This window comes from Microplitis demolitor, chromosome 6 (genome assembly GCF_026212275.2).
Source record: "Microplitis demolitor isolate Queensland-Clemson2020A chromosome 6, iyMicDemo2.1a, whole genome shotgun sequence".
In the NCBI taxonomy this organism is placed as follows: domain Eukaryota; kingdom Metazoa; phylum Arthropoda; class Insecta; order Hymenoptera; family Braconidae; genus Microplitis; species Microplitis demolitor.
The window spans coordinates 1915840-1941449 of record NC_068550.1 but is presented as its reverse complement, the minus strand read 5'-3'; the positions used below and the strand labels follow the sequence as shown (position 1 = coordinate 1941449).

Below are 25610 nucleotides of genomic sequence, written 5' to 3'. Positions count from 1 at the left end.
AAAAAAAATCTAACGAAATAAATTACTCGAAATTTGGAAACTTTCAGAGTCGGATAACAAAAATTTTAAAATACTTCTTGATTCCTTTTTCTACAGAGTATCCAGGAAAAAATTAAAAACCATAAATAACATATACAACAGTAACACATAAATATAGAGTGATGTTTTCAATACTGATAATATAGTTTAAATTTAAATTAATTGACGTCAATGAGTTCTGAACGTGCAATTTCATCCAGTTTATCTTTTACACTTACAAACAGGTTGTGATAAAATTACGTAATGATATACATCGCTCTTTGCAAGAGTATGTCATAACTGTCTATATATATAAATATATGAAGACGTTTACATCAAAAAATTTCTCAACATGCCAGTCAGTTTATATCTGCCCGTATCTCAGAACAATTGTCAATAATTATCAGTTCATAATCTCTATTCAAATAAAGCAACAGGCATTTAACTGTACCAAGTATTTGAATCTTATAAAACTTTGTACATATTATTGCTATAAAATTAATATAATTATCTGTTCAACTGTAATCGTCGAGAGATAAAAATGGATAGATGGAGAGGAAAAATAGCCGTAGTGACTGGTGCATGTTCTGGGATCGGTCGCGCAATAACAGTATCTTTATTGTGTAAGGAAATAAATGTAATTGGTTTGGATATTAACGTGCAAGAATTTACAAAAATAAAAGAAAAAGTTTCAAGTACACCGCGCGCTGGATTTTTTAATGGAATCGAGTGTGATATTTCTCGAATCAAAGATATCAGTGACGCTTTCGATACTATTGAGAAGCAATTTTCGGGTGTTGATATACTGATAAATAATGCTGGAGTCAGTGATTACAGACGAATATTTGGTAAATTAATTAATATTCTATCTATATTTGTATCATACATTTGGTTCTGTAATATTTAACCCGAGGATAAGTAATCAAAGCAAAAATAACCAAAATTAGAAATAAAATTTTTATATCAAAAGATAAAAGTGAAAAATTATCAACAACAATATATACATTTGTGTTTTCTGTTTTATCGAGCATCCATAACGCGCGAAAATTTTGAAATATGAATCTATCAAAAAAACTGCATTTTCCTAATTTTTAGAGGAACATATATGAGTATTATTAATAAATATAAACAATTTATGACTAAGTTGATTTTACTATTTCACAGAAATTTTTTCTCTCTAGAAAAGAGAAATCACTAGATTTTCTGACAGTTTCTAATTCGCAGGCATATAATTATTTTTTTTTTTTATGATATTTTTTCGAGTAGATGCTGACAGAGAAAGCTTCGAAAGACTATTAAATATCAATGTCCTGGCTGTTGCTACGTGCACAAGAGCTGCCATTCAATCGATGCGAGACAAAGGAGTTCAAGGACATATTATCAATATCAACAGGTTAAATATAACTTGATAAAGTATTAATAGAAATGATTAATAAATGAGAATAAACTACTGTTATATTATTTTACAGAATTATCTTTTTTTAGTGTTCTCGGTCATGAAATTCCAATGAAAGGTCTATCAGAGAAAGACGGGTCAAATAGTTATAATTTATATCCAGCCTGTAAACACGCGACAGTAGCTATGACACACTCGATACGTCGTGAATTATCCGAAGCTAAGCTCGGGATTAAAATAACAGTAAGTTAATTTGGGTAGAAAAATTTTTTTCAATTAAATTGAGTACGCATTTAATATTTGTTAATATTAAATGTAAGTTAAAATTTAGTATAGTAAATTTATCATTTACAGAGCATAAGCCCAGGTCTGGTTAAAACAAATATAGCAAGTAAGACAAATTTAAAAAATCTCTTTGATGAAATTCCAGCTTTGGAACCAGAAGATGTTGCTGATGCTGTACTATATGCTCTTGGCACACGGCCTCATGTACAAGTACATATATATATATATATATATACATATATTTTTACGGTTACTATTATTATCATCATAAACTTGACAAGTTTTTCGTTCATAAAACAAGACACAAAAATTTTTGACTTTACTACGAAGCTTTAAATATTTAAAACTTTGGTCTAAAAAATATTTTTTATGTTATTTTTATTTTTAGATTTCAGAATTAACGATTCAAAGAACTGGAGAGCCGTAAAATTATAAAGATAACGATGTTAGTATTAAATAAAATCATAAAGAATGAAAGAAATGAATTGAAGCATACTAGAGAAGTAATAATAATTTTGTTAACACCAAGAGCTTGAGATAATTTATATTAAACGTGTATAGCTGGTATGAAAGAAGTAAGTATGCATGATATCAGTGAAAGGTGAAATCGTACACGTGAGTAGAAGCGACAGTTAAGGTGTCAAACAAGTTCCTGAGAGTTTCGGATAGTTCTGAGAGATCAAGAGAAGTGCGTCGCTTTATGGGATTCTCAAGTATTACGATATCTCTGTGCAATGGGATCAAACTCATAGTATAGTGTGGAGTGTGGTATATATATAAGATTCTACTCCCCTTTATCGTTTCTGTGAATCTCAAACGCTTAAATTTCCCGAGTTTAGATAGAAAGAGAGAGGGAGAGAGAGAGAGAGAGAGAGAGAGGCCAACTGTAGAAAGCTCATGGAATATAATAGAAATTTAAATACTTCTTATCATAAAATTATTGCCAATTTAAAACTTTCTTGTAGTCATAAATTATTTTCCGATCCCATAAAGCTTAATCTAGAGCTAAGATTAGCTCACAATATTTATAAAGAAGACATAAGCGAAATAAAAGAATATTATTTTTATGCTTCTACTCTAAGCATATATTGATTTTACAATTTTTTTTGACACTTTAGTAAAAACGTATGTATTTTCATTATTTAATAAAAAACGTAATAACTGAACTTTTGGGTTCTAAGCTCATTTTGTCCCACATTCAAAATTATTTTCATAACTGGATTATATTGATGCTAAATATTTATTTAGGGGTTGAGAAAAATTAATTTTAAAAAAAATAACACTATTGACTCTTTGTAAGAGCTCCATTTTTCCCTTCTTTTAAAAAAAAATCTATTTCAGCTCTTTTAAATCCATACATACAATATTTCCTTAGCGTTCTATTTAGCCTGAATTTTCCCTATGGTCAAATTCTATCAAGCAAAATAAATTCCAGTTGCATTCCAACAAATATCACGTTTTCCCAAAAAAAAAATATGTATATATATTTATATATATGTCTTATTTTATATCTCGATAAGCCGTTTGACCCCCGCCGAATCACCCCTGGTGCGAATTGGATTAACACGATACGTTTTCCAGCGTTGCTGTCTCTGCAGTACGATCCTTTGCTATCGTATCCTAACTTAGACCTTATACCTGTATCTACTAGTGCAGTGACAGCAATACTAAATAGACAAGAAAGATAAAAATATCTCCCTCCACCAAAACTTAACAGTAACACTTTTTTTTTATTTTTATTCTTTTACTTCTACTTGTTCTTGTTTAGCCTCAAAATTCAGTCTAACTCTAAAACTACGTGTAGACTAGCAACACACGATTTGTGGTAATTTAAGTTTTACCACCTTTTATCCTCTAGATTTCACACAATTCCAAAGAGTTTGTATGTGAGTACTAGTATTGGTTCGTTTAGTGTTCTTGTTTAAATTATACGAGTGTATTATTATTGTTATTAGTATAGTATCGTATAGTATTTATATAGATATATATGGGCAAAAGCTATATAGAGAAGAGTAGAGTAAAGAGGATGAGGGTAAATGCAAGGATAGTTAGAGCTACTACGATAGGTTCGTTAGCGGAACACTGCACTACTAGTACTAGTGCAAACACAAACTGACTGAAACCCTTTATACTCTGATATCATCGTTATATATGAGCAGTACACGTGCAACAATGCAGTGTCAGACTTTAAGTAGATTGTGGCTATTTGATGAGTAAAAACTACAAAAAAGCTCGTACGCTTTTACTTAAATTTTATTTAATTACTTAATTTTTTGTAAACCGAATTGACATTTGCAGCAGAGCATGATATTGTGCTTGGATAAATGAAATATTAAATATTGTTTTATTAGAGTCGGTAAAATATGAAACAGCAACTTCAGACATAAGTCCAGACAAATAATGCAGCCGCGTTTGTCGTCAGTCGTCTCGAGACAACTGTTATTGAGTATTTTCATCGCGTTTAGCAGGAGCCCCCTGCAAAAGCTCCTGCACACCGGCCAGTATTATGACCCCGGGTAATGGGATTATCGGATCATCCGGTAAGCTGTTCGGATGCGCTGTCTACCGGAATATTTCAGCTTTGGAAAGCCCGTAGGGTGACACACTCACACACAGAACCGAAGAAGGTAATAAGTAGGAAAAGAAGAGAGAATGAGAGGGTTAAGTTGTGCAAGGAATAAAAAAAGATAAAACTGTCTGATGGGATTTTGAATAAACGGAAATAAACGGTTGTTCATGTCATGGATCATGGGCAGGCAGTAGAAGCCTTGATTATTCAGTCTTTCTCTTAATTTCTGTTGTTATCATTTAATGCAAATACTCAAAATTATTATAATTATTATTATTACTGAAATAATTGTTTATTCTAGCGTGTGATGTATATTAAATACAAGTTTGCACAGAGTAGCCGAATAGATCAGTTATAGAAGTGTGTTGTTACTGAAAACCGCTTTTCGTATTCAGCCGTCCGGATGTACGCACTGACAGCCTCGATAACAACGAACCGGTATAACGTATTTACAAGCTGCATAAATAAATGGAAATTGCAAACCGCTGTAACGCCGCCTCCCCACTCATACGAAATCATAGTTTGCCTCTGCACTCTACACTCTACACTCTCTACACTCTGGACTCTGGACTCTTTACTCTCTGTGCAATCACGGAGGGTGTGTGTATTCGTTCGATTAAATTACGGGGACATATATAACTGAGAAATTAAAAAATAGACAAATAAATAAAAAAAAAAATAAAAAATAAGGCAATACAACGCGAATCAAGGGCGACACGTTATTTGGGATTAAGTGGATAAATAATATTTCGTATAATTGTTTTCGTTTACACTAGAGATCCCTGCGAACGCAATTTATTATTCGTTATTTGTCATAGTCACAACAAATATTATGATTTATAATGTAGATACAATACTGATATACCTGACGCTCCGATAAAATATTTATGAATCAAGTGGATTTTCAAATAATTAAATACTTGTCAAAATGAAATAAAAGTTTAAAATAGAAGCGAGGATTAAACAAGCTCTGTCTGCTATCCGGTAAATTAATTCCATCGAGTTAAAGGTGGATAAAAAAATATAAAGGGATCGCAAACACTTGGTTCCGGGTCAACTCTATCAACTTTCTCTTTCTGGTCAGAAGATTTAGACGATTGATTATTTAAGCTATCGTCTTCTGTCTCCTTGCTTCTGGCTCCTGGTTCCTCTTTCCCTGGGCTTCTTTACCATTTTCCTTTTCTGTCTAAGTATATATACATGTCTATATATCTGTATGTATGTATACGCTCTCAGAGGGTGGAGTAAGAGCAGAAAGGTTCACGGTTTCCTTCTCCCAGAGTCTCTTCTTGCAACTGACTCGTAATCCTTTCCGCCTTCAGAGTCGCGTCTCTCGTATATTTGTAAATGCACTGCCAACTCGTCCCCTCTAATCCCCGTTGGCACTCCCTTGGATCCACGTTCAAGAGACGAAGACTCTAGAACCTGAAATTGAAAAGGACTTTCGCCTCTCTTATTCTATTCTCTTCCTGCTGTCTTTCTTCGCTCGGGAATCAACTACCTTGTCGTATACATATACATACATATATATAGTTGTCTTTCTTTTTTTGGTTTTTACATGAAGCCAAGAGTAGACACGAAAGATCACTTGGCTTGGATCATTGCTTGTGAATTTACGCAGCTCTATTTTCAACCGACCGTTTAATCTTACATATAACACACGAAAAATCGACCATTCCTAGCTTGCAGGCATGTAGAGAAAAAGAAGACGACGAAATATCAATAGCGTTTATTTCTCTAGATCAACTATTTTTAGTCACTATATAAGTATTCAGTATCAATGCGACCGAACCATAGAAAGATCAAAATGTAAATGTAGAGAAAAATTTTAAAAGTTATGAAATTTAATTTTGTCTCTTTTCAATCTTTAGTATTATGAGCTACAAATTTTTTTTCTAGAGTTCTACATAATTTAAAAATTTATTTTGCTCCAGAAGCTCATTTTACCTCATTTTCTTCAGTAATTTTTGCTTAACTTTTTATTCCCTGATATGCCATCAAAAGCGTATAATAATAATAATCATCATAATTATTATTATTATTCATAAATTATCATACTAAAAGCTAACTTATTGTTTTTTTACGACGTCTAAAGTTTGACGTAAAAGTCCAATTAAAAAAGATGATTTTCAGGTTTTTCATTTTTTCCCTTTAAATCTTGTCGCTTGTTCTAATAATCCACGGCCATGAAGGCTCGTAAAAGGTGAATGGTGTACATAAGGAAGAAAATAGAGAAGTGAAAGGACCAAGGGTCGAGATAAGCACGGATGCAAGACTGCCGTAAAATGCGGCTGAGAAATAAAAAGCTCGTTTCCCGGCTCCTGGTGCTTCGATCGTTCGCTATGGCGATTACTTTATTCCGCCTGATATTATATGTAACTTACATAAAATGAAGAAAAAAAAATGATAAATATTAAGATATAAAATATACCGTACTCTCTCGCATTAGCTTGGATACGTATTTCGACCGTCTGATTTATGAAGACATTACTACTTATTGAAAAATAATCCACTCACTTAATTTTACAGTTACAAAAATACAAACAATGTACAGCACATTATAAATAATGTTTTTTTTTCTGACTGTGACATTGTTTTTTATTGTTATTCAAATTAGCATTGCGAACCTGTGGTTATATTTTATAGATAAAAACTAAAGTATTTCATGAATATTCATCTGAAATCAGTAAACATAACCTGTGTTTCATGTCTACGATTTGTTTATTTTCTAATTTACTAAATTAAAATTAAAATACTGCTATCTCTTTTAAATAAATTTATTCTATTGTAACATTTATGTTATGCTCTGAATAAAATACTACTCTGATTATCTACCAATTTTAGAAATCTCTAATTCATTTTGATTAATTACACATTCTCAAAATTATTGTAAGTACTGATTATTGATTTACCGAAATTTTACCTAATTAAAAAAAAAAAAAAAAGTAAATCACCTGATTTCAAATTATTCAACTAAAATAACGAAATATCTAAAATGACAAAAATTTTAATTAACGCTGGCTGTCATGAAAAATGTAGTTGAGCAGAATCACCTTTTGTAATTATAATTAAAATCATTATTAATATCACTAATGACCAATAAATTATGCCGATATAAAGTGATGTGATAAGCGATAGTTAAGTGAGAGCTTTACGTTAGAAGCTTCAAAATTAATTCGTGCAAAGAACACTTATGCTGTAGCGTGAGCTCTTTCGGTGTACACGAGTGTCATGAAAAGGTAATAAACGAGATTTAATTGTGATCAAGAAGCTCTTTACCAGCCATTATACCTGCATATATTTACGCTCTACTGTTTTTGATTATCAAGAGAATGTTCAATATGAATGCAAATGATTAATGAAAATAAAATGATCGACATATGTCAAATTCATTTATATCATAACTTGCCCGGAAAATATTCACAACAGATTTATATTTATCTGTACAATGCGTCAATTTTTTTTTTTTTTTTTTTTCAAAAAATGGGCAAGAGCAATTATTTATTTTACTTTTTTTTCCAAGTCACTACTTGTAATCGAAATTTTTTTCGAGTTTCTGCGGGATGGTTTGGGGTTAAAAGAAAAAAATTTACTGTCTATCTATAATTTGCAAAGCTCAAGTTTTCCAAATACCCCTGAATTTGCAATTCCCCAACTTTTTTTTAATAAAATTTCTTGTGGCAAAAAAAATTTTTTCAACAAAAAACAATAGTGATGTCTTATAGAAAACAGTTTAATATTTTTGAAAATCACCTAAAAATTTAGGATTTTTTGAATATCCTTTAATTTTTGTAGCCAGTATATATTTCGTAGCGTGATATTCGATTACAATTTATGATAAAATTTTAATTAAATCTGTCATGTTTAATTTTGAAATAAATTGAAATACATAAAATTAAAAAAAGATAATGTATGTATATGTATGTGGAAGGTATATATTTTATGATTTAGTGTGAATCATGCAAGTAAAATAAATCAAATTGACTATCACAGTGAAATTGTTCTTAGTCTCAGGGGAAGTTTCATACTCGATGTGTATAGACTGTACAGAACAGTGAACATCTCGGAAAACCTTAGAGACCGATTGTAATAATCCCAGTCCTAGAACAATCACACGAACATTGAGAGCGGGAGGAATCGATGAAAACTGTATAATACTAGCATATACGTACTAGCATGGATGGGAACGATATTGGATATTTAGATACTCGGTAAGTTAAATTCTGTTGAAACAATCCCCTTGACCGAAGCGCATATAAGCATTATCGGGCCCGCGTTTCACCCGCACCCCCACCCTCAGCCTTTAACCCGTTCGTTCGCTTCTCGAGTACATGTTAAGTGGCAGATGGCGAAGAGCATCGTATTGCCTCGAGAAACACGGACAAGTATCAAAAAGTCTCGGAAAAGTTTATCTTTTTTTTGCATCCGACAAAAGTACGAAACGACGACTGGAGAAACAAAAAAATCTAAAATGAAACGGAAGAACAAAATTATTTTCACGCGAAACCGGAAAAAACTTTTATCCAATAATCTTTCGCAGCATCTGGTAACAAACGACGACAACGATAGTGTCACAGTGGCGAAAACTCATACTTTATTTTCTAAACACTTTTATATGATAGCTTGAAAATCATCAAAAAAGTCTGCATGGAAATAAAATTTGAACTTTGTAATTTTTTTTTTTTTTTGTGATAACAATAAACATTCTAAATATAAAATATCAAAATCTCGAAATATCGAAAAGAATTCTGCACAAACGGACGTACAATTGCATAAGTTTCGTTGAAAAAAAAAAAATAGAACGTCAAATTCGAGATCCAAAAATCGAATTTCGACCAATTTCTGGAACATTTTCCAGATTTTCGAAGAAATACAATGACCTAATTAGTTTTCACATTTTCATCGCTTTGTTATTTGAAAATTTACGGACACAATGGAGACGTATGATCAAGATTCTAATAATTTATAGACTGTGTAACTACTTAACAATCTCAATCATATACTGGTATTGTTACAATTTGCAAGTAGCTAGAAAATTAATATTCTATAACTTGTCGCCAGAAATTTCCAACTTGCAGATCAGAATATCAATTTCCCTCGAAATATTAAACGCATGATCTTAAAAATTAACAGACTGGTCAACTAAATATTGCAATTATCTAATTGCAATTACACTAGTATTTTGGAAAATTGTTAGAAAGCTAATTTCTAAATTCAAGGAGTTAAACAATTCTTTTTCATTGGAAAAATATATAAAAAAAAAGGTATATTAGGCCTTGGGGATTCCCAATCTAGCCAAAATTAGCCTCCATTATGGAATAAACCACACACTGCCATCTTCTTTCCTATCCGTAGACTTTTTGAAAATTGAATTATTGAGTTTCATTCTCGAATGATTCAGCAGTTTTTCGCGAAATTCCTCTCTTTTACCAACAATGTATCATACTAAATTCTACTTCATCAGCATTCCATGTCTTCTGTCAATTTTTTACTTTTCTCGGACTTTAGAATGTATGTAAACATCAGCTGACCTCCGACAACTGTTTTTATATGTTTTGATAGTTGTATAATATTAAAATTAAATGAATAGTGAGAAAAAACGATAAATAACTTACATAAGATATCATTATCTAAGGTGTTTAATTTATAGTTAAGTATTTTTAAACAATGTCTGAAACAAGTACAATGAAACAACCTATCAGAAGATTAGAAATACCAATAAGTAAATTCGACGTAGCAATACCTCATCATTTAGATTTATTGCGAAGACACAAAGACAACATTAAAAAAGTAAGAATAATTTAATTTTATATTTTTAAGCTTAACTAATATATTTAATTACAGTATCAAAGAGATAAAGACTGGAAAAAAGTTCACAAAGAACAAACAAACGCATTGAGACTAGTCAAACAATTAGAACAATTACTATATGAAATGGACACACTGAGGGGTCAAGTTGACGACAACGATATTGATAAGTTTGATAAACTTACACATAAATCTCGATTTTCTACCATTACTGCTATTCAAGAATATCTCGGTAATTTATTATACAGTTCAAATAATTTATAAAAGTAATCCACCATAAATACTTATTTTTATTATAGACATGAAATTAGAATACCCTAGTTCGTCTATATGTTCACCATCGACACCAACTGAAGAAGACGGTGAACAATCTTATCCTCTAGATGACCGTTATGTTCAATTGCAAACAGAGAATGATGAAATCGAAAGACAAAATGCATGTTTGCATGCTTGGAACTCTTTACAAAATGATCTCCAACAGTTACATCAATTGTTTATCCATATGAATAAATTAATTTATGTAGGTAGTAAGGAATTGTATATGAAGACAAGTATTTCAAAGAGAAGGAAATGATAAATTAAATTTATGAGATATTTTCTTTCATAGGATCAGAAACATCATGTCAATGAAGTGGAAGACAATGTCATTGAATCTCATGAAAATGTTAGTAGAGGAAACAAATTTTTAGAAAAAGCTTCGAAACTAAAAGTAGCAGCTTATCCAATAGCTGGTGCACTTATCGGAACTTGTATAGGTGGACCTGTTGGTTTAATTGCTGGGGTTAAACTCGGCGGACTGACAGCTTTAGGTTGTGGTATTTTAGGTAAATTTTTAATTCATATTATTATGATTTATGATAAATCTTGTTGATTACAGAAAAAATTATAGGAACAGTTACGGCAGATTTCTCAAACTATCGTAAATTTTGTTTTGAATAATTTGTTTCAGGATTCACAGGAGCTTCAATTTTGAAGAAAAAACATTTAGAGAAACTTGAAGACGTCGAAGGAATGGAATTGCAAATCAAAGACAAATCTGATACCGACCAACAATTGATTATTCAAGAACAAAAAAAAGATTTGTGACAAACAATCGAATCTCGTACAAACAAGTTAAATAATAAGCAATGCAAGATATTGTAGCCTTCTTTGCCTTTTTTATGTACTCTATCTCTATCTTTAATAAATGTCGTTATTTAAATACTATTATTTATATCCTAAAGTATCAACTGAAATTCTTTTGTTCCCAGGAAACCAGAGTTTCAGCTCAGAAATTTAAATGAAACTTTTAACATCTCGATGACATACAGTATCTACAAAACATTCAGTTAAACTTTTTAGCTCTTTTATACGCAAAATAACATAAATTTGACGTAAAATTAGGACTGATATTTTACATTGCTTATATATAATTTTATGTGTAACAGAGAGCAAAAAATCAAAATAAAATTTTTAGTGTACTAGAGGTCATCGAGATGTCAAATGTTTCATATCAATTTTTGAGTTAAAATGTTGATTATTTAGAGTTTTTATTGCCAATTTTTGCTATCTTACTTTTTAATCTCACGTACGTAAAATATTTGCTTTAATTTGAATATTTATAATTACCTACCGCTAATAAAATTCAATCGGAAACAAAATAACCAGCCATCTAGTGACAATTTTTATTTCTACAACCTAGTAACCAAATAATTCATAACCACAATTCTCTCATCTCCACTAAAGTAAGATAAATTATCTAAACAATTATTATAATTGCCATTAATAATTCAAACAAAAAATTTCAGATATTATTTATTTATAAAAGCTGAGTTTATTCAACATCAAAAATGATTACGCGACCATTTGTTTATCCCGCAGTGGCACTGGGTATCGCACTAATTATTTGGAGATATAATGACTCAAGGAAACCAGAGTAAGTTATTTTAATTTACGAAAAACATCATTTAAAATTCTAAATAATAATTTAACTATCCAATTAATTTAGATGGTGGCAAGTTGCACTTGAACCAGAAAAATACAGCAAGGAAACCAAGTCATGAAGCAAACCTCTGCATTTATTTCTATCATAGTTTAATTATCCATTGAAATAAATTGTTATCATTCAAAAATATGAATCAATAAAAAAAATTACATAATAATTATTTATTTATTTATCTATTAAACAAATAAATAAAAATCTAAAAATTCAAGCCCAGAATAATAACGGAAGTGTCATCTAGCAGATAAAATTTAAAACAAATCGATAAAAATGTAATCTGTTGTTCCAAAACCTCATTCCTTAAATTTACAATCATTTAAACGGTTCATCTTTTGTTAAAACATCTTTCAATTTCCATCATTCATTAATTTATAATAACAATAATAATAATAACCATATATCAATCTATAAATATCAGTACCATTAATATATCAGCCAGACTGTTATTATTTCTGCAGTATGATATGAATCTATAATTGTTAGTCCTAATTAAATTCAACAAAATAATTAACTCACTGATTTTTATTACTTGTAATAAGTGTAGTATGTTAATTAAATTAATTTATTAATTGATGTTTATCAAAGTATATTTTTATTAACAATATATATTTATAATGACCATGTTAATTTATTGGATATTACTATTACTGGGGTTTGCTTCTGGAAGAATTCATAAACTTGATATACGGGTTCGTATTTTAAATTTATTGTTATTGTTATTATTACTACTATAAATTAATTAATAATTAATATATATTAAAATATATATAGAACGATGGCAGACGTTACATCGCATTAACAACATTTGGATTTTATCAACGTGGAAGTCTTACTGTTAATCTAACAAACTTCAAGGTTAAACCATTTAAGGACACCGATATTGTAAGAAAATTTTTAATTTTCTATGGAAATATTAATTATTATCCGTTAGAAATATTTATAAATCAATAGTGAATTAATTGATTAATTTATTTTACTTTTTTTTTTTTATTTAGTATGGATTTAGTTTAGATAGAACAAAAAGTGATACTGTTAATCCATATTTAGATAGTCATCAAGAAAAATGTTTGTTGCAAGGACCAATAAATCCACATAATGATTTTGACTCTAAAGACGATAGTGCTGTTATTTATTTTATTATGGATTTAAAAAATTTACAGTAATATCTATTTTTTTATTTTTTCTTTTACTTCATATCAAATATTATATTTATTTACAAGCATTGATAAATTTAAATATTGACGTCAGTTTTCATTCAGCAAATTAAAAGGACTGATACCGCGAATTTTAAAAAAATTTTATCATAAGTATTTTTGTAAAGGTTGAAAAAAATTATTTTGACAGTTTGGTTCTAGTAAAATTTAAAAAAACCAAGACTAGTTGTCTATTGAAGACGTTGATGTTTAATAAATAATTTTTAAAAATTTAATTGATATTGATTAGGAAATTGTCATCTTAAATGAATGCTTGTAATTAAATATTTAATAAAATAATTATTTATTAATTCATGATAATTTTTTTTTGTATAGATTAAAAGCAACATGTAGTTCAAACGTTAAATCATTACATATTTATAGTGATATACATCAATTACCGAGTTTTAGAAAAAAAAGGGGATCAATATCTGGATTTAGTGATACTCAGTTATTTCCACGTCGTAAACGTGATACATCACTTGGTAATATATTTATTTTATTATTCATTTAATAGATAAAAATATTTAAATTTTAACGAGAACCGCGTTAATGACCTGTTGGATTTATTCTCGTAATTATTAATTCCGATGAATATATTTTTGACTTATTGCGATAAAGATATTTAGAATAAATTAAACTTCTCTTCTATTATTAGAAGTGTCTCAAGTTATTTCATTCATAGTTTTTAAATAAATGTATGTGACAGTACATTTAAATTACAGAAATAGTATTTAGGTAATAAACTTGGCTTAAATCCAAGCTTTCTTGTGTAAAATAAAACTAAATGAACCTAAACAATAATTATCATAATTGATATGTTCTTAACCGGTTAATTAATATTCAAATGTCATAATTTATTGCAAAGACTAACGAACGTGAGATCATTGTACTCGTATGTTGACAATCATAAACAACAAGCCAACGAAAGGCCTTTAAATCTAAATATAAAGTGCTATAAATGTTATATAGGATTTTATTTTATTAAAGTCCAGACTTTATAAATAGATTGTAACAAGTAGTGTGTTAAATGTCAGAAATAAAGCCAACAGGTGGACGGGTAATTCAGATAAAGTATAAAAACTGTTGTCAGATTTTATTTTATCCAGATATTTAATGTATTATTAATATTTTTATGTATAGACACTAATGTCGAGGAAAAAAGTGAAGCTAATTCACCGTGTTCTAATGTCAAACTCAACATGACTATGGAAACTATTGATGGAGAAAAATATTTAAATACTAGCTTTGCTATGTACGTTATGAATGAAGATGAAGAAGGACTCTACAATTTTTACTTCCACAACTGTCATAATTATTACGATAATGACAGATCGTTAGTTAATTTTACGATGCATATCACAGAGATTAATAATGGAAATTTTTTGAGTGCTGGTGAAATGCCACTGCCTGCTCTTTACTTTATGATGGCTCTATTATTCTTTTTTTCTGGTTGTTTTTGGGTTTTGATATTAAAAAAAAGCAAGTAAGTAAAATTTTAGTACTCAAATATAAACTTAGTTCCTCTTTAAAAAATGAAAAATTTTTATTTTTTATTCTGAAGTAGAATAAACTTGCGAAAACTACTCAAGTAATGAACAAATAAAGTAAATCTTGAAAGTCTTGAAACGGGGAAAATTTTTCTATTAAAGAACAAAATTTAATTTACAGAAACCCAGTATTTAAAATTCACTATTTAATGGCAGTTTTGGTTTTTTTAAAATCTTTTTCTCTACTATTTCATGGAATAAATTATCACTTTATACAAACAAAAGGTGAACATGTCGCAGCTTGGGCAATACTTTATTACATAACTCATTTATTAAAAGGAGCTGTATTATTTATTACAATTGTTCTTATTGGAACTGGTTGGGACTTTATAAAACATATCCTAGCTGATAAAGATAAAAAACTTTTTATGATTGTTATACCTCTACAGGTAAGCCTCCCACTCGCACAAAATAATAATAACAATAATACCAACTAAATAAACCCGACAATAAATAATAAATTTGTATGAACAGGTATTAGCTAATGTAGCAGAAATAATAATCGAAGAAAGTGAAGAAGGTGACATAGAGCATAAAACATGGCGAGATGTATTTATACTGGTAGATTTACTTTGTTGCGGAGCTATTCTATTTCCCGTGGTCTGGAGTATCAGACATTTACAAGAATCAGCAAATACTGACGGCAAAGCTGCCATTAATCTTCAAAAACTAAAACTATTTAGACACTTCTATATCATGATCGTTTGTTATATTTATTTTACACGAATAATTATGTACTTATTAAAGGTAAGCAGCTCCTTGTTTAAATTAATTATTTTTAGTTATTTAAATTAATTAAATTTAATTGTCAATAATAGATGACTGTACCATTCCAATACGAATGGTTAGATGAAATGTTTAGAGAAATGGCAACTTATGTATTCTTTGTCTTAACCGGTTATAAATTTCGACCAGCATCAGCAAATCCCTATTTTACAGTGAATGATGATCTTGCTGGTGGTGATGATGATGAAATGGATGTTGTGTAAGTTATTTTAATAGCTGATATTTTTTTTTTAATGTTCATAAAAAATAAAGAGTCGATGGGAGAGACATTAATTTCGATTATTTTTTAAATTAAACTGCTTTACTTAATTTAATGTGACTATCATAGTCTTTTTTCTAGTGTATCTGGTGCAAGTGGATTTGCTCAGGGTCTTGGAAAAGTATCAAAAGCTAAAAAATTAATAAGACCACAAACGACACAAATTGTTGCCAATGAAGAAGAATGTGAAAGTCTGATTAATAAACGCGAAGCTTCTTACGATTACGATTGATAAATTTATTAATCGTGCAATAAATACTTATATTTTATAATCTTGTGACTAAAGTACTATAAAAAAAATAAGAAACAAAACAAAAATAATAAACAAGTGTCTACATAGCATAAGTCTTCTCAAAAACTCACAACAACTCAACAATTGTACTAAAAGAACTATTTTGATTACCAATTTGAAAGCCATTTATACTTGAATTATTAATTTTATAAAATATATTGCAATACGAGCTTAAAAAAAAAAATAGCCTTATTGTACTAATAATTTAAGTTAAGAAATTAGTTACTGCTTATTTATTCCATTAGATATTTAGTTGATAATTCCAGTTTTCCAATTGACAATATTTTTATTTTATTCAATAATAATATTTAATATTATTATTATTACTAATGATGAAATTAAGACTCAGTTCGAATCTTTGTGAATAGTTTTACGAGATTAGTTTTATTTAAGTGTATGATTTTTTGATGTTTATCATACTTTGCTATTTCTTTAAGTAGAATATAAGACAAACTATCTGATGTATACAAGTATAATCATAATTGTGTATTTAAATGTTCATAAAATACTGTAATGTAAAGATTTTTTTGTGATTATTGTATTATTTAAATAATTAAGTTAAAGAAAATAAAATTCATCGACGAGATTTATCAAATACTCGTTCAAAAAAAAAACTAGAGTTTTTTTTATTCTACGAATGATTTAAAATTCCTGATTAATCTTAGCATTCATGATCACCTAATTTATTAATCCTAATGATAAGACAAAAATCTACAAAATGACGGGATATTTTTTTTGTGCGCGGTTTTATGAATTATTTGATTTCTAAGCTGTATAATAGGGAGAAATATACGAATAGTTGAATTTTTGAGGTAAAAGTGGTTTCGATTTTTCATAGAAATTGAAAACATTCAATTGATAAAAATAATTGAGCAGGCAGCCATATTGGATGATTGCATGAAATAATCAATTTGAATTTAAAAGTAAAAACTTACATTTGATGACTCACTGCGTTGGAGAAGGATCAGGAAGACTTCGGTACCTGGTATGATCTGAAACAAGACACCAAAGTAAATTTAATAATTCAAATTTCTCAAAAATAATTTACTGCTCAATAAAAAAGATCAATATCTATGATCAATGATTACCTCGAAAGACAGGAGTATAAAAAATTAGCAACATCACTATGAACACTGACTTCACTTCACTAAACTTCACTGGACTTTACTTCACTTCACTACATTTTATTTCACTTCACTAAACTTCACTTTACTTCACTACACTTCACAACAATCACTTATACTCATTGATTAAAAATCAACTATAACTAATTAAAACGATTGAAATAATTATTTAAAAACATAAAAAACCGAAATAATAAAAACTGACGCCACGAACTAATTACTAAATTTCACCATTTTGATTAAATTTTAACTTAAATTTTTTACAATTTCTATTACTTGATTTTTATCCGATAATTTAAAGTCCGAAAATTTAGTTTAAGAATTAACAGCACTGGGTACGAAAAATCATCAGTGTGAATGTAGCAGATAAGAAAGAATTTATAAATTTTAAATAAATTAATTAATTAATTAAAATAACAAAATTTAAAAAAATACACGTACTAACTTTGCAATTATCTAACTATGCATTTTTTAAAAATAATTGTTATTCCAATTAATTAATTAATTTATTTGAAAATTTTAAAAAATTCTCGATTGCCAGCTAAGTTCACGCTAATGAAAAATTCCCCGACTTTGCAACTGAATAAAAATTATTATTATTGAGTTATTTATATAAATTATTATTTCTATACATAACCACGACACTTTTATTATTAAATTGATTTTAATTAGTAATAAATATTCATTATGAATGTATTAATTATTAGAAATAATCAGCGTTACGTTTGTTCGCGCCGTTTCACCGATGAGTCGCTTGAGAACAATGGCGCCGGAGCCCGCCAACGCCAACTGACCAAAATGGCGTCAGTCAGCGTCCTCTTTAAGCCCCGCGCATGCGCTGATATTGGCGCATGCGCATTGGTAGTTTCGACCCAGTGCCGAGCAGCTCGAACGAGAGGACGCTCAGAGAACACTACAGCGCTAAATAACTGGCAAAGAATTATTCGAGCTCACTCTGTTGCTATCCAGCCCTGGAAGTCGTTTAAGTTCGTATTCAAATGTTCGAATCTGTCGTTATTCCGTTAAAAGTGCTCGGGTAGTTTGTGAATGTGATTAAAAATATAAATATTATTAAATTATTGACTGAGTGAGTGATGATTTAATTTTATTTGGTGCGTGAAGTGAGCGTTCGTTAGTGACAATAGAGGTGTCGATTGTTGTCGGGTCTTGTTCAAATTCTAGTGGTGTCTCGAACTGGCCATAGGCAGACATTTGCAATTTTTTGTAGAGTGTATTTAGACTTGGTAGTTAAATAAAAGAAATTTTAATAAGAAGTCTCCATTAAAATTGCAAATGTCTGCCTATGGCCACTTGCAAAGCTATTATTTTTTTTTTTTTTTTTTATTAATATTTAATTTAATTATTTAAAAATAAAAAAAAAAAATTCAGTGTCTGCTCGTTTCATTATCATTTATTTGAATGTTCGGCGCAGCCGCTATGGCGTCGAAGTTTTTAGAATGTGTAAATGTGATAAAAAATTAAATAATTAATAATTTAGTGATTAAATAAATGGTGATTTAATTTAGTGAGTGAATAAGTGGTGATTTAATTTAATGACTGAGTGATGTGAGTGTTGTTGGAGACAATGGAGATGCAGATTGTTCCTGGTTCCTGTTTAAATTCAACTGCTGACTTGAGGTACATATTTATCAATTCTGAATATTCATAATGATTAATTAAATAATTTATTTGGCAGTTAATAATAAATGTCTTGTATATTTTTTTGTTACAGAAAAATAAGTATCAGTGGAAGTCATCGAGTCGGTGAGTCAATAAATTAATGCATTATAATTTTTATATTTTAACCATCATTTATTTTTTTTTTATCTTACTTATTTTTTTCTGAAAATTAATTATTTTGTTAATATTAGTTTTCTTAAAATTATTACGATATTCAATTATGATACTGAAGTTAGCCGAAGTCTAATAATTTTTTAATTTTTTTAAAAACGACAAATTACAAAAAAAAATATTATGAAAAATTGCACCTACAGTTCTTCTAATTTTATACATGTACATATTTTTAGTTTTTTTTCTGTAATTGACTTGATAAAAAACAATTTGAAAATCTTAATTGTTTGTTAACTTCAAGATTATTTTTTACGCTGTAAAAATTTTCTGCAAGTTGGCGGCATTTTAAATTTTTAAATTTGAATAATCGAATTCTGCCATGTCGATATATCAGTTTTACTAAATTTGTCTTATCAACATGTCGATACTATCGCAATCTGCGGACACTGCGTAGGTAACTTCGAACTCCATTTCCCACGCCGCCCCCTATAAAAACATTTAAACCCTCGTTAGTTTATTTACAATTTTTAAAATAATTCTATAATTTATCTTAATTATAAATTATAATTAAGATTACTTACGAAAACAGTTCAAATAAGTGAATTTTCGAAATGTCATCAGAAAATGAACTACCAATCACGATTGAATTCGGGTAAGGTTACACATAACCTCTATTATTTACTTTCTTAGTTTTACAATCTGTTTATTTATAAAAAAAAAAAAAAATTGTGCAGAGGTGGGGCTGAACTTTTGGTTGGAAATAAAAAGAAGCATAAAATTAATTTATCTAGTGATAAAGGCTGTAAGTATGTTAATTATTTTATTATTATTCTTGTTATTACGGCATTATTATTATTGTTGTTATTATTTCAATTTAAAAAATTTGATTATTTAATAGGGACATTAAAAAATTTGATATTTTGGATCCGTGATAATTTACTAAAAGAAAGAGAAGAATTATTTATCCAAAACGATACGATGTAAGTAATTAAATATTAATTAATTATCAAAAGTATTTACAAGTTTGTATTTATTTTCAGACGACCTGGAATTCTGGTTTTAGTAAACGATGCGGATTGGGAATTGATGGTAAGATTTAGTTAAAAATGTCTAAACCAAAACAGCCAATTAGTATTAATATGAGATTGATTATTCAGCCGTTGAGAAAAAAATAATCCAGCTGCGGAAGCGTAAGAAAAAGGGATAGAAATACATAAAACTATGAGTTTTTAGCTTTGGAAACGCGATACAGCTGGTGCTGACGTTTGACAAATGCCCGCGTTGTCCAAACATAAGTTTTTTTATAATCGTCAGTGGGTTCCGCGAGAAAGCTCAAAGACGAAACGAAAAATAAATAAATTTCTTTGTTATTTCTTAAGGTTCTTGGTCTCACTCTCGCTTAAAACAATTGTTCGTTTTTCTTGTCTGATACTGAACCCCAAGTAGAGCCCGAGCGTAGTGTTTGATAGACGACAGCGACAAGTGAAAGAGCACAAATGACTTCCGTTAGCCACTCCCACAAGAGTTAAATTATCATTTTAAATTTGTAAATGTAGCTTCCCGAGGCCGACGCGTTGGCTATTAAGATACGAAAGGTATACGAGAAGTACGCGAAAGCAGTCTCCAGGGAGAGGAACGGAATGAAAGAGCAGGGACAAGAAATGTGTTAGGTTTAAGTGCGATAGAGAATATCATGAAGGAGAAATGAGAATAGGGAATAAGAGAGAAACCAGACGGTAGAAAGATGATGGGTTTGCCCATTATTATGATAATACCCACGTTTCACGAAAGCTTTCTGCCGTGCTGTTATATTTTTTCCTGCTGCTGTTTTCTTTTTACCTTTTTTATTATATATCTATTCGTTTCTTTTACTTGTTTGTTCTTCTTTTACTCTAAAATTTTTTATTTTATTATTTTTTATATTCTTCTCGCCCACACGAGACACTCGTTTATTTATTTTCACACTATTATGCCTCGTAAATTATTAAGTCACAACGTGCTAAATTTTCTTACTTAAACAGCTTGCTCAAAGCTTAAGTAGTTTTGCGATACTGCCTCGTGCAGCGCGACGTGATAAACTGTAACACCTAATTGAGGTTCTTCTATAATTTATTGTGCTAAATTTATTAAAACATACCAAGTTATGTCCATGTATATATATATCCACTGCAAAGAAGATGGTAATTTTCGACGTAATTGGTGATTTATCTCATTTTTTTTACTTTCAGGGTCAGGGAGAATACAAATTGTCTCCTAACGATACCATACTTTTCATATCAACGCTTCACGGGGGCTAATTTTATTGTTATTTATTTATTTGTTTTATTTTTACATCTGTATTTTTAATAAGTAAATAAATAAATTAATCAAGTCAATGATGGTGAGGTCATTTGGTATAAATTAAAGTAAATTGTTTAGGCGATTGACTTTAGCTGTGATAATTGGCGTCAATTAATCACATTGACGGTATTGGGTGAAGAAAAATCGATGTAAGAGCTTCTGACGAATGTCTGGTGTGTGCGTGTGTGTGAATAAGTTTATGGTGAGTTTGTATGAGTGGTTGTGTAGCGCAGAGAGATCATTCTATATCCCGGATGATGATGGCGACGAGGGTGGACCCCTGGACCTAATCGTTAATGGTCTGGCAGGTTGTGATGGTCCAGTGATTAATTGTGTCACCTATGATTACATCACTGTGTGCAATCCAGTATATTATATATGCTTGTGCTTGCGCTTATGGAGACGACACGCAAGAGTAAAACGAGAAGAGAAGAGAATGAGCGCTGCGCTGCGCTGTCCATGAGCTGTGGGATTACGGGATACGCGCGATACTAACGCGCGGCCATGCGTATTTACGCACGCTCGAGGTACTCGGGTTTGCGTTACGTGCTCGAGCGACCAACTTTGCAATTCGGTTGTGTGAGGCCGTTACGTAGATTTATGCAGCTAGTCAGTGCTAGCTCGTTTCACATTCATCTGTACCACACAACCGCTCACGATCCGACACATCGAGTTACGAGTTTTAATCGTAAATATTTTTTTCAATTTGTTTTAAGTATTGCACACATACTTGTTTGCAATAAATTTTATGCTATTTCAGCTATAATTACTAACAAATATATCAAAAGGAATACTTTTTTTCGAGGCCATTATTTTTAGCTAGTCGGGGCCAAACCTCTCAAACTGACCCCATATTTTTTTATTTTTAAAATTATCATTTTGTATACATTTTAAATTATCACCCTACAGATCTCTCCCGTAAATTCCTGAGGAATAAACTAGTAGTGAGTAGTGAGTCTAATTCAAATTTATTACCCAAGAGCAGTTTCATTAGTTATTACTTTTGCTTGTTACTCATGACTTAATGTCCTGAGCTCTTTAACTTCTAAAGTAAAATCCTCAAATAGTTTGAAAATTTCAAATCAATTCCAACACAGCTTCATAAGTACCCTTGTTCTATTTAGTAGCAATGATAGGTACAGATATTGAAAATGATATTGATTTTTAGCGTAAAATGGATGTTGACAAGAAGGTTGTGGACTAACATATTTCTGATATACTGGAATTTATAAGTACAATATAATGCAATATTTAAAAAAAAGCTTTCTTGACAAGTTTAGCAGATTTATAGCTTAGATATTGAATTTAAAAATTTGAAATGCAATATTTGCTGTAAAGAACAGAAGCTTAAAGTTTTTTTAAAGCCTTAAAAAGAATTTTTAACTTGAAGCGTGATAATGTATGAATAAAAAAGAACACTGTCAGGCTTATTACATTAAAGCTGATCGAAATAGCTTATAAAAATATTCTTGTTGAAAAGTTGAGACAAGTTTTGCAAGCCAAGTAGAAACGATCGACATTTAGTTGTAAGACTTTAGTAAGCTCGGGCCAACTCTCCCCGTTAACTGTTAACCGACAGTTTGACATTCCAAGCATCCAAGTTACTGCCAAAATAGCGATATTGAATCTCAGTGGTTTCAAGAGCAGAGCAGAGTCACTTACCGACTTACCACTCCATGCTGGACATTCGAGGGTCAAATAGTCCACCAGTCTAGTGATAATATAAATAAATAAAAATTGTAATAAAAGTTGGCAAATATTAAATAAAGAGTCTAAGAAAAGCTGAGGGAAATGAAAGTTAAGTTGGCAGTTAGTGGTCGTTTTACTTTTCAAAGTACATTTTGAATTTCAGTTATCTGCACACCTTCTGGCTCAAAAGTATGAGAAACGAAATATATACATATATTAAATAATAAGTACTTGTTATTTTCATATCTACTTCAGCCTCTCGGTCTTGTCTTTTCAACTTAACTTTGGGCTATTAGACCGGAACTGCTTTACGCTAATGCGTCCCCCAACTTTTAACAGCTCGACTCGGTTCTTACATTTTCCGGTTTTAGCCTCAACCTCAACCTCGAGGTCTTTCCCAATCTTAACCGTCCGTTTCTTCCGTCCAATTTTAACAAACGGTATAAAGCTCAGCTCTCCTCTCTTTGGCTCGCCTAAATTGCTTGTATATTTTCAATAGAGCTGCCGTGCAGTTGAAAGCTTCATTCAATTATACCGGTAGATTATCTTGGACAAAAGAAGGAAGAATCTGAAGAATGAATTTAATGAAATCAATGAAGGGAAATAGAAAAAGAAAATAAATTTGTTTTTACCTATTCTCGATTGATAGTTTTAAATTCATCATAAATTATCTTATGAATATAAAGCATCCTATTTTTATAATCCGTTATAATAAATTTATGTCATTATCATTGTGATGATTAAAATTAATTATTTGTGTCCATAAAAGAAGATTATTAGTAAGATAAATTATCTTAATTGCATTTACGTAAGCTTGTTTAATTTGATTAGATTATAAATTTACGAAACGTTAAGTAAATTAAACTATTGATTAAAATTTAGTTACATATAGATATATATTTGTCACACCTGTTGTTTTCTTTCAATGAACGTGGTACTCAGTGACAAAAATTATTTTATATGTAATTTAAACTGTCGGTAGAAGTTGAGAGGAAAACAAATAAAGCGTAATGACAATTAAACTTTTGGCATAATTTTAACATACATTAATGTATTTGGATAATAATGATGAAAGATAATGAACAAATTGGAAATAGAAAGGGACACACTGTTGTAATAGTATAGCTAGAGGAAGAGAAGGAGAAAGAAAAGAATCACTTGATATACATATCTCATTTGAAATAAAGTCTCAGCTCGGTGATAAACGTATTTGTTTTTCCTTTTTCGCTATTCATTTTTTTCATTTTATTTTTCTTTTTTTTTTTTTACGTCCTAAATCTTTTTAGAGTTGTCTCTCAACTCCCTGGTGTCCTTTCTTTTCTTCCCCTAGGTTCGTCACAATGTCTTCAAGACGTAACCCATCAGCATAAAACGCACGGGTTTATGAGCCGTAGCGAGTAGAGACAGTTTCGTGTAACATCTTCTTCAAATACCTGGACATTGTGTTTACTTCCTCTGATACTCTCCCCCGACACTTTCGAGGGAAAACTCTATTCTATTCATTTCTATCTCTATTTTTTTTTTCCTCGGCTCTCAACCAAATTCATTCCTGAGTTTACACTTATTTTTATTACTTTTATTATTTTACTTTGCAGTTATACTTGTTGAGATGGTTTCAATGCTAATAGTTATCTTCGCTCATCAAACATGAAATCTTATAAAATATTGTTGAGGTTCCAGGATAATTTTATTAGTGAAATATTATACAGTATAGAGACAGAAGCCTTTAGGAGTTGAGGTAATTAATTTGTGTACATCTATAGTCTCCATATCAAATAGACCGGGGTAGGATGAAAATTTTTAGGAAAAATGAGCGACTCAAAAATTTTTACGGTAACTCTTATTTTTAATAAAAGTTACAATTTTTTTAATTATCCAATCAATTAGGAAATTTGATATAGATATAGATTGAATTTTTATAAAAAAAAGTTTCTTGAGTTTTGTTGAGATTTAGAGATTAGCCAGATTTAATTAACGGAGCACTCAGAATTCTAGGGAAAAACTTTACTTATTTTAAAATTAATATTTGATTGTTAAGAAAATATACTATAAATTTATCATTTCTTTGTCTTGTTATTTACGTAATAACATTTATTATAAAATGTTTCATATTTCATAAAAGAATTTTAAAAATAAAAAACATGAAAACCCTTAATATCGGATACTTGATGCAATCTCAGACGAGACTGCGGGATACTTTGAAAATCCAATAATTAAGCCAAAGAATTCGATAATCGTTGAGGTCGATATGATAAAAGATTAAGTAAGAAAAAAAAAATTTTAAAACTAGTAAAGCAAAGTTCGAGCATAACTTTTAAGGTTTTCAAGTTTATATTCATAAAACTCATTTAAAATATTAAACAATATATTTGTAGATAAAACTAATTTTCTCAATAAAAGAAATAACGTCAATTTCTATCCTGGATAAAAACAAACTTAAAAGTTGGCGCGGTTTCAAAAATTAAAACAACTCAAATGAATAAGAATACGTTGAAATAATCAATAAGAAAAAAATATGTGACGACATAA

At 29.8% G+C, this 25610-nt stretch overlaps 4 protein-coding genes and 1 long non-coding RNA gene across 6 annotated transcripts; all 5 read left to right on the top strand.

Moving 5' to 3' along the window:
• Positions 1-344: 344 nt before the first annotated feature.
• LOC103575761 (farnesol dehydrogenase) lies at positions 345-2738 on the top strand. Its single transcript, XM_053739834.1, has 5 exons — positions 345-866; positions 1285-1411; positions 1504-1657; positions 1769-1909; positions 2088-2738. Exons 1-5 carry the CDS (start codon positions 560-562, stop codon positions 2124-2126), a joined length of 768 nt encoding a protein of 255 aa, XP_053595809.1. The 5' UTR covers positions 345-559; the 3' UTR covers positions 2127-2738.
• A 7028-nt stretch (positions 2739-9766) lies between these two features.
• On the top strand, positions 9767-11431 carry LOC103575760 (syntaxin-17). Its single transcript, XM_008555678.3, has 5 exons — positions 9767-10058; positions 10113-10308; positions 10376-10596; positions 10684-10900; positions 11026-11431. The coding sequence occupies exons 1-5, from the start codon at positions 9936-9938 to the stop codon at positions 11160-11162; spliced, it is 894 nt and encodes a 297-aa protein (XP_008553900.1). The 5' UTR covers positions 9767-9935; the 3' UTR covers positions 11163-11431.
• A 271-nt stretch (positions 11432-11702) lies between these two features.
• On the top strand, positions 11703-12217 carry LOC103575759 (uncharacterized). The gene is made up of 3 exons (XR_549328.2): positions 11703-11800; positions 11864-11991; positions 12064-12217. It is a non-coding gene; the product is annotated as an uncharacterized LOC103575759 (long non-coding RNA).
• A 221-nt stretch (positions 12218-12438) lies between these two features.
• On the top strand, positions 12439-16577 carry LOC103575758 (protein GPR107). Of its 2 annotated transcripts, none has more exons than XM_014443309.2 (9): positions 12439-12746; positions 12829-12939; positions 13053-13216; positions 13587-13735; positions 14394-14736; positions 14922-15189; positions 15275-15547; positions 15619-15785; positions 15927-16577. In XM_014443309.2, exons 1-9 carry the CDS (start codon positions 12672-12674, stop codon positions 16075-16077), a joined length of 1701 nt encoding a protein of 566 aa, XP_014298795.1. In that variant the 5' UTR covers positions 12439-12671; the 3' UTR covers positions 16078-16577. The 2 variants fall into 2 exon arrangements, with proteins under 2 accessions (XP_014298795.1, XP_014298794.1); XM_014443308.2 differs by having other exon boundaries at positions 15915-16577.
• A 2914-nt stretch (positions 16578-19491) lies between these two features.
• On the top strand, positions 19492-21427 carry LOC103575755 (ubiquitin-related modifier 1 homolog). Its single transcript, XM_014443311.2, has 5 exons — positions 19492-19704; positions 19787-19854; positions 19951-20032; positions 20093-20141; positions 21281-21427. Exons 1-5 carry the CDS (start codon positions 19664-19666, stop codon positions 21347-21349), a joined length of 309 nt encoding a protein of 102 aa, XP_014298797.1. The 5' UTR covers positions 19492-19663; the 3' UTR covers positions 21350-21427.
• Positions 21428-25610: the final 4183 nt, after the last annotated feature.